This window comes from Cucurbita maxima, unplaced genomic scaffold (genome assembly GCF_002738345.1).
Source record: "Cucurbita maxima cultivar Rimu unplaced genomic scaffold, Cmax_1.0 Cma_Scf00027, whole genome shotgun sequence".
In the NCBI taxonomy this organism is placed as follows: Eukaryota; Viridiplantae; Streptophyta; class Magnoliopsida; order Cucurbitales; family Cucurbitaceae; genus Cucurbita; species Cucurbita maxima.
Window position 1 is genome coordinate 1,227,293 of NW_019272043.1, and position 10,045 is coordinate 1,237,337.

General features: G+C 33.3%; 1 protein-coding gene across 2 annotated transcripts; it reads left to right on the forward strand.

Moving 5' to 3' along the window:
• The first annotated feature begins 883 nt into the window (after positions 1-883).
• On the forward strand, positions 884-7,901 carry LOC111499755 (NAD-dependent protein deacylase SRT2). 2 transcript variants are annotated; one of them, XM_023151420.1, is made up of 12 exons: positions 884-1,226; positions 1,367-1,445; positions 1,694-1,736; positions 1,828-2,062; positions 2,176-2,241; positions 2,966-3,011; positions 5,124-5,284; positions 5,375-5,504; positions 5,631-5,795; positions 6,713-6,840; positions 7,425-7,524; positions 7,608-7,901. In XM_023151420.1, exons 2-12 carry the CDS (start codon positions 1,425-1,427, stop codon positions 7,659-7,661), a joined length of 1,149 nt encoding a protein of 382 aa, XP_023007188.1. In that variant the 5' UTR covers positions 884-1,226; positions 1,367-1,424; the 3' UTR covers positions 7,662-7,901. The 2 variants fall into 2 exon arrangements, with proteins under 2 accessions (XP_023007188.1, XP_023007189.1); XM_023151421.1 differs by lacking the exon at positions 1,367-1,445 and having other exon boundaries at positions 1,124-1,226.
• The last annotated feature ends 2,144 nt before the right edge of the window (positions 7,902-10,045 follow it).

The following is a 10,045-nucleotide window of genomic DNA, read 5'->3' on the forward strand; positions in this document are numbered from 1 at the left end:
TTTTTTTTTTTTTTTTTTTTTTTTTTTTTTTTTTTTTTTTTTTTTTTTTTTTTTTTTTTTTTTTTTTTTTTTTTTTTTTTTTTTTTTTTTTTTTTAATATTTATAATTATTGAAGAAGTTTGATAAATTAGTAGTCAATTTTAAATTTTATTAACCAATTAAATATTAATTTTAAGCTTCAGGGACTCGATTATAAATCAAATTCTCTCGGGTGATGGAATAAGGCGGCCAGAAGCAACGAGCATTGGCGGTTGAAGCTTGGCTAAAGCGAAGCTCTTCGCTCGAAGGAAAGGGTCTTTGCCACTTGAGTCATATACGAAAAAGAAAAGAGGGCGGCCCCTCTTCTTCTCGTCTATTTTATTATAGTAAATTCAAATTCGAGACTAAAAATATATTTTATCAAAATTTTGATTTTTGTTGACGTGAAAAATATAATAGTTGGAATAAATTATATGGATCTAATTGATATAATTAATTTTGTTTAAATTATATGTATATTAAATTTGTGAAATTAAATAATTAATTAAATATAAGAGAATAAACTAAAATTATTTCCATTTACTATTTTGGTAGATTAGTTAATTAATTAATAAAGAAAAAAGATATTTTACATTAACATTGGGAATTAAATAACTTAATCTAATAAAAAATTATGTAAGTATTGATTCTTAAAAATATTAATAATAAATAATTTAAGCAATAATAAAACTAATTACAATTTATTAATTTTTAACAATATGGGTTAATCAATAGTTAATTAAACTTAATTAATTAATTAGATTATTTTACCAGTATCTATTACATAAATTAATTTTAAAATTCTGATAATAATATTTTCGACTCTAATTTGGATGAACACAAATAAACAAAGATACTACAATTAAAATTTGGTTGTAAATTAGGTCAAATTACAAGTTCTGAAGTTCTTCCGGAAACAATTTGAAGTTCCAAAATTCAAATGAAAATGTTTAAAAATCCATGGAAAAGATGATGTAGTTTATATAATTCATTGCATCCTAATTCCCAGGAGAAGCAGAACAACAGGTGGAAAGCTATGCAACGTGGAAGTATGGCGGATGCCGCAAACTTGATCGACTGGTACGTCAGCTGAATAATCTACCACAACTCACCTCTCGAATATCTTCTTGATTTCTCCCCAGAAAAGAAAATTTGAATTCTCGACGGTGCTAATGTTCGTCCGCTTGCTGTTCTATCAACCCTTCTGTGTATGCTCTATTCTCCCTCCATTTCATGCTGTTATTGTTCATTTTCGGATTCTTTTGGATTGAATTGGTTATTTTTCGTTGCGTTCCTCGTGAATCTGTGATGCGTTTATGTCTTTTTTATTTGTTCTTATTATCCAAAGATATAGGGGAGATTGTATCTTCTATTGTTTGTAGAATTGAAGAACAAGTGTAGAAGAAATGGATAACATTCACTTGGAGGTTGGATAAATTGCTAGCGCTGTTGAAATAGGTTCTTAGTGCTGTAAACACTAAATTCAGTTAACATCTTTGAAGAATTTGTGTTAGATTAGCATCTTGCTGAAGCTAAATTCCTTGTCTTTGGCTGGTGCCTCTTCTTGTTCTTACTAATGTTGTCAACTGTATAGGAGAAATTTTACCCCACACTGCTGAAGTTTTCTTGTGCTTTGTTTTTTGATTGATTTTTTTTCCATTTTTTTAACTTGTAGTCTTCCTCAACCACAAGAAAGTTACTTGGAAACATCATGGGAGGCAAGCGAGCTTCTATTCCCTTACAAATTTTTAATATCTAATAGTATCCAATAAATGACTTGATCATTTATTTTGTCCTAAACAATAATAGATATCGTTCAACCTAGAGGACAAAGTTGCCAATTTCTTAGAAAGGGAAGATGGTTGGCATCTCTTTATTACTTCTCGAGGAATTTCCAAACAACACGTAAATTTTCAGTTAGTTCCTCATCAATCAGTGTAGAAAAACCTCACCAAAACTTGCTGAGGGACAAGAAGCTCGTTCCTGATTCTGATCCTCCTAGCATGAAAGATGTTGATCTCTTATATAATTTTCTTGATCAAAGGTCAGTTTACATAACTTTATTGGTTTCTTAATATTTTTGAATCAACAACTATTCTTTTGTGACATCATTGACATCACATTTTCCTTTGATTTGTGCTATTATGCATCCTGCAGTTCCAACCTTGTGGTATTGACAGGAGCTGGAATTAGTACAGAATGTGGAATTCCTGATTATAGAAGGTTCTATCTTCCCTTCCTTTCTCATACCTATATTCCACCTTTATCTGTTCCTCATCTGTATTTGTTTTAACGTTGAGATGATTATGAACATCAAACGTTGAGAGTTAGATTTGTACAAAAATTCTTCTAAGTTCACTTTGATTTAGAGAGTTAGCCGAACTCTCAAGTCTCATGTTTGTTCATACACAGTTTTGGTGCATTGAACGAAAACTTTCATGCATGGTATATTACAGTCTAGAGATTGTATACTGTCCTACCCTATATGGTTTGAAGTTTTCCAATTGATCCAAGCAAACCTTTTTATGTTTTTAAATTTGATTCCTATCTGTTTTCCCTCCATTCAGAACATCAATACCCCACTTACTACTTATCCAATGAGAAAAGTCTCTAGTTTTGAGCACCCTTTATGAATCTAAATACTGGCGTGTAAGTTCAAGTGTACACGTCCTTGCGTGTTCTGTTGTAGTCAAACTAAAATTTTGTATACATAGATTATAAATATCCAATATTATATTTGCTGTCTTCAAAACTTCTGTTAATTTAGTTCTGCCTTCTTAAACTAACCTTACCTTGATTTGAAGACCTCAGTTTGTTTCTTTGTTGATGACACACTTTCTATATTTGGCTTAACACGTTTTGGTCATACTTTGATTATGTAACCTTTCATTTTCTTTAATACGCCCACACTTATCTTTTCTAATGCAAAAGTTTCTCTATGCGGCAGCCCGAATGGAGCTTATAGTTCTGGTTTCAAACCAATTACGCATCAGGTGATCTGAAGGCATGTGTTACCTTCTTTTTGCACTGTTATGATGATATTGCTTGGACATTTTGAAACAAAAGTATTGATAATAGCACAGCACGTACTTTATCTGCATTTTTAAATAAAAGAATCAATATTGCAATGGAAGCGACTGTTATTTTGGAAGTAACCATACTGAATAGTGGGTTTTTATAACCTTAGGTTATGTTTGATGCTGATAATATATATTTCTACTTAAAAAACTAAGCTGGTTTGCTATTCAATTCCTTACTTTGTTTATTAGTATTTTTATAAGAAGTGAGACTATTTTGAAGAAAGAAACCATAAAAATGTGGGAGATGGGGTTACATAAAAGAGGCTGTTCTGGTATGTTCAATGTCATAACTATAAAAAAGTTTGGAAAGAGAACACTGAATGGAAGCAAAGAGATAATGAATTGAATCTCATAACTCCTCTAGGCTAGAATAACTCTCTTTGGAGACTATCTGATTTCTCCCCAACTAAATCCTCCAAAACGTAGCCATAACATTTGCCCCTTAACTAGCTTGCCTTTTGAATTGGGGTCCATAAATTAGCTGAATGGTAGCCTCATCAATTCTATTCGAGCAACACCAAAGGATGCCAAAGATCTCAAATAATCTGGCCCAAGTGTCCTGGGCAAGGGCACAGTGAAGAAAGAGATGTGCATCCTATTTCAACCCTTCCTTACAAGTAACACACCAGCTGGGAGATAAGCAAAGGTGCAGATTATTGGTGTTCAACTTTCCTTGGATGCACACCCAAAGAAAAACTCTCACCTACTTAGGCACAGGCTTTCTTTACTTTTTAAACAACCTTCCTAATTTCAAATGTGAACAACACTTCTGAATTTCTCGAAGGAGATTCTCTCCTCTTTCAATTGGTTGATGACCCTTCCAAGTGATCCTAATGTCTCCTTCACTACAGCTATCTGACCACCCTTTCTCAAAAGATAAAACAGTTCTCTGGATGCATTTTGTTTGGCTTTTTTTTGGGCTTTATGATCGAGCAAAACGAAAGGATTTCCCATGATAATGAAAGATCTTTTGAAAATGTTTTTGAATATGTTAGCTTCTTAACATTATCTTGGTGTAAACATTTTTATCCTTTCAATTCTTATAGCTTTTATACACTTTTGTTCATTTGGGGATTTTAGTTCTAGTCCTTTGGCTTGTGACTCTCTCTTCTTTTGTATATTTCATAAATCAATGAAATTTATTTCTCATAAATTTTATTTTTTATTTTTTATTTTCTAGGTTTTACTACGTGGTTATGATTTTGAGAGTGTTTTTAAAATGAAAGTGTTCAAACAAAGAAATAAATTATGAACAGCCTAGTTTTTGAAACTTGAAAATGAAAACAAACTTTATTTGATGGGGCCTTAATCTTTATAGAATTTAATTGATATACTCAGTACTTAGCAAGAAAAACGTGGCGAGTGCACTGTACATTAGCTCGAAAAGGATCCTTACCAACCTTGAATCACTCCAGAAAGCTGAGATCCAAACTTTTAGGTATGATTATGAGCTTGCTTAAAAATCAGCCACCACCTTGAAAAAGAAGGAGAAAACTGAATAGGATTGCCTTCTGATGGCGTCTAGTAACTAGGTACTTCTAGGCTTAACTTTAATCGTGCATTAATGATAAAATAGTCAAAGAAAGGCATCCCCGAAAGCAATTCCACCTATCTGTCTGGCCTTTCTTCTTTACACCAGTCTCTTGAGATTCTAATCCATTTTCATATGAGCTTTCTCAAAGTCTTGCGCCATAACCAAATTCTTTTTGCTCCAATTATCAACCATGTTGTTATTAACTAGCATCTAATCAATTATTTATTCACTCACAAATACAAGGTGAAGAGTTATAGTAGATCGTAGATGTGAGTAATCAAGCAGCAAATATCACCCATATTTTTTTGTTTTGGGAGACAATTAGATGATGAGGATACATTTTAAAGAAAGTCATCTTTGATCATCCTCATTTATTTTAGTCTATAACTAATCATGAGAAGAGTTTTAGTTTGGAGTTATGATAAAGTTCACCATATTTCGACATTTGTTATGCTTTCATAAGTTTAAAGGTTGGATTTTCTTGGAAGCAGGAGTTTGTTCGTTCAATCCGGAGTCGTCGTCGATATTGGGCAAGGAGTTATGCAGGGTGGAGACGATTTACAGCTGCACAGCCCGGCCCTGCACATTTATCTCTAGCATCTCTTGAAAAAGTAGGCCGAATTAATTTACTGATCACACAAAACGTTGATAGGTAACGAGAAATCCACCACTCTTCACATGATGAGCTCTGGTTGTATGTTGAAGAAGTTTTGTGGGGCTGAAAATTTTACTCTTATTCCAGGTTGCACCATCGTGCTGGTAGTAATCCACTTGAATTACATGGAACTGTGTATTCAGTAATATGTTTAGATTGCGGCTTTTCCATTTGTAGGAATTCATTTCAGGATCAAGTGAAAGCTCTCAACCCAAAGGTTTTTGTTGTTGTTTTATTTGTTGTTCTTGGAGACAGCTGATTTACTTTTATTTCCAACTCGTAAGTATGGAATTAAATGTATGCGAACCGATTTAGATATTTCTGCAAATATATTTTGCTACAGTGGGCAGAAGCAATTGAAAGTTTGCATGATGGAGGCTCAGGGTCAGACAAAAGCTTTGGTATGAAGCAAAGGCCAGATGGGGATATTGAAATTGATGAAAAGTTTTGGGAGCAGGACTTTTGTCTTCCTACCTGCCAAGAGTGCAATGGAGTGCTCAAGCCTGATGTAAGATCATTTCTTTCATTAACTAAATGAGTACGTACTATAAGCATCTGAACTATTTATTGGGGGTTTTGAGGATCAAGGAAACTCAGTTGACAGTATTGGACAATATGTTGTGTTCTTGGGTAGTTACTGATTATGCGGCCAGAGATGTTGTGGAGTAATGATTACTAGGACTTAGTTATCTTCTAGAGATAGCTTGGTGGATGGAGCCTCTCATCCACCCCGGATTAGTGGGAGTGGGTCATGAATATAATGCAAGGAGGGAGACCATCATGAGTCAGCCTAGAGGTCATTAAAGATGGTAAATAATAGAGGGCTTAGAGGGAATGAGTTTGAGCGATGGTATCTACTTAACTAGGATTTATTATCCTGCGAATTTCCTTGGCAACCAAATGTAATAGGGTCAAGGGTTGGCTTGTGAGAATAGTTGAAGTGTACGCAAGCTATATAAGTAAATGGTTGAAGACATGTCATTTTGTTGGAAACTGGAACTTTAAATGAACTTCAAGGTATCAATCTCATCGTAGCAGTGTGATACTATGGCCAGTTCCCTCTTCTACACTTCCCGATGTAATGACTGGAGGAGAAAAAGAAAAAAGAAAAAATAAAAAAAAAAGAAAATTATCTTTCATACTAAATTCACTGGAATGTTGTGTCAACTGTTATGAATTTATGGCCTGGTTAAATGTTTTGGTGTGACAAATATTTCTCATCTGTCAATGTCCCTTGATTATTGTTTCATGGAGAAATATCTATTTTCTTTTCTTGCTTATTAAGATTTTCTTTACGACAATACAGTGTTTGCTTGCTTAATTAAGTGCATAGATTTGAACGGTGAAACTTTTATTTTTATAATTTCATATTATTCAATTACTTGCTAACGTTTTGTGTTCATTTTTTTCCCGATTAACTTGAAGGTCGTATTCTTTGGTGATAATGTTCCGAAGGATAGAGCTAATAAGGCGATGGAAGCTGCTAGAAATTGTGATGCTTTACTCATATTAGGGTCATCTGTAATGACCATGTCTGCTTTTCGGCTTGTGAGGTGCTCTCTTTGCTTCTCTATCTTGAAAATTTTGATTAACGTAGAGTTTTGTTTTTAGTTGTTTATTTTTCTACGAATTTTTTTAATCATAGTTTTCACTTTCTTAGAGAAAGATTTAAATTCTTACTCAAATTCCAAAATAAAAAACAACTTATTAATATATATAGCTTGCCTTTGTTTTTGAAAACATGGGTAAAAACTAATAACATAACAAAACAACTCACAGGTAAAAGTAATATTTATAAGCTTAATTTTCAAAAACCAAATGATTATCAAACAGGTACTACTCATTGAAAATTTTGAATAATAGGAGTACGATCCAAAATTGAGACTGAAACACTCATTATGGGAATAAAATTGTAACTTTTAAAACCATCGATCCAAGTTGAAACCTTGTCTAAAGCATAGGGACAAATTCATAATTTAACCATCAAATTAATATCTAAACTTGCACGTAAGCAAGAATGTTTAGAATACATTAAAAAACTAAATGGTCGTAATCCTTTGGATCTAGACAATTCTAGGGGAGATTTATCATGTTTCGTGTAAAGAGAGGCTCTAACTTGTGGTATCAAATCTCGCAGAGCGGCTCACGAGGCAGGTGCTGCTACAGGAATTGTAAATGTTGGTGTTACAAGAGCTGATGACTTTGTATCACTGAAAATAAATGCTAGGTTGGGTGAGGTACAATTCTCCCGCCCTCTCTTTTTCTCTGAAAAATGCATCTCTGTGTTTGTATTCCTTCATTGTTTGGCCATTTGTTACAGATCATGCCTAGAGTGCTTCAAATGGGATCCCTTAGCATTCCTGCCCTTCAATGATATCACTTCAGGTCTCTGTTTCAATTACAACTTCGTAGTTATCACTAGAGAATCTATGATCTATTTTGCCAAATTACATTTGGGAAATGGATATCTTGATTGTTGTATTATTAATAGCACAAGATTGCTGAGCTGGTCACAGATTTAGATCATTTCTTCTCAATTTACTTAAATAAATCTCAATATTTTCATTGTATTTAAAATTTACTAAATTTATCAATATATATATTCGATTTGGTTTAGGCTTTTCCATTTCTTGTTCTTCTCCTATTGCGTTTCACTTTATTTTTTTTCTTTGACATTTCTGTTAGGATCAACGCACACACTCGATTTAGATGAACACATAGAAATAGGAGAGAGAAAATGGAAATATGCCAAGAGCTAAAGGATTTGTATTGATGAGTAGGTAGAAGAGAGAATACAGAGAATAGGAAAGTAAGGATTTGTATTGATGAGTAGGTAGAAGAGAGAATACAGAGAATAGGAAAGTAAGGATTTGTATTGATGAGTAGGTAGAAGAGAATAGGAAAGTAAGGATTTGCATTGATGAGTAGGTAGAAGAGAGAATACAGAGAATAGGAAAGTAAGGATTTGCATTGATGAGTAGTAGAAGAGAGAATACAGAGAATAGGAAATAGGAAAGTACATTTTCAAAGGTCTTGAGGGATATATATATGGTTTAGCTCACCATATATAGCTTTATCAGATATAACCATCTATTATATATGACTATCTAATAGCTTTTTTTACTGTACATAGCTATTTGACAATTATCTTTACGATATTTACTTTAGTAATTTACCAAATATAGCTTTACGATACATATTTTCTATCGGATTCTTGTGTTTTATTTTGTTTGTTTTTAATCTTTCCATTTAGATACTAACACAATATATTTATTTGTTTTTTCAGCTCATTATTGTAGAAGGAGAAATAAGTACATTTCTTCAACTTTTTACCATTTAAATTTTAATCCTCTATGTTTCCATCTCATGCTACAGACGTTTAAAAGATGACAAAGCATCAAATGCATGTTGAAATTATTTTTTTTGCTAAAACATGAGTAGTTTAGTTAATCCCAAAACTATCACTTGGTTACCTCGTGAGTCCATTTAAAATTAAGTTTAGCTTAACTTGAGGAAACCATATTTGCTTATGAAATTTAGTTTTTGAGGATTTACGGATTTTAGATCAAGAAATTTCTTCTATTGTGATGCATTGGATCATTTGCCCATAGGACAGTAAGGAGTTGGAACATGCTGACATTAGTTGTCAATGAAATTAAGCAAGTTAAAATTCATGAACTAGAAATGAAACACAATAGTTTGTTCACCTTTGCTATGCTTTCTTAGGAGATTCTTCTTGTTATCCTATCATTATATCTACTGCTTGTTAGTCCACCAGCTGAGTACCAAAGGTGATTGAATCCATCAATGAAGTGGTAAAGTCCGAGGTATTGGAACTTAGAGTGATCTCCCCTTGAGTGTTCCTCGGTTTCTACTTAGATGCTGTCTTTGTTGTTGTTCCTATATTGTTTTTGTTATTACTTTCATTCTTGTAATCATGTCAATTTATTCTATGAAGTTCTTTGTTTTTATCCATTTCATTATGAGCTAAATTCTATTTCTCCTCTTTATCACCATTTTTTCTTGAGCTTATTCTTTTTCTTCTTTTACAAAATTTAGACTCTTAAATGTTATTAAAGCAGCTTCTTCCCTTTCCGATGAATGAGCTACTTCATTCCCTGAGCTACTGAATGAAAGACTCCTTCTCCTCCGGATCCTATTTATTCAGGAATAGTAAACTCATTCACCTTCTTTCACTCATTCGACAGATTTCTCGGGGTAAAGCACAACACTATTTGAAGAACCTGAACCTGAACCTCTTTCTTTCACTCCTCTCCTTTACTTACTATCGAGCTGTTTCGCTCCTTAACCTCTCTCTCTCCACCAAGACCGTAACCGTAACCCCCTTTCCTTTTTGAATTGACTGAGAACTCCCTTACCTTCTCTCACGCACGATGAAGGATCCTTCTGTCCTCTCTCTCCCTCTGGTTTTTTCGTTTGCTTGGCTCATGAGCTTGTTTAACTTGACTACTTAAATTAGCATGCAATATTGATATAGGATACAAAGTAAGACATAGGACTTCAATGTTGAGTTTAAGGCATAGGACTTCAATGTTGAGTTTAAGGCATAAGACACGCATATAGGATCTAAGAGTTGTATGCAAATTGCTTATAGAAACATAGGAGCAATTACTTGGTACTCATAAGGGTGCATGCAATTATCGCGGAATAAGAGATGAATATGATTCCTAACACAGGGTAAAATGCGGTGACTATATGGGTGTAATTTGTTAGTATCGTTACTTTGGGTTGGAACTT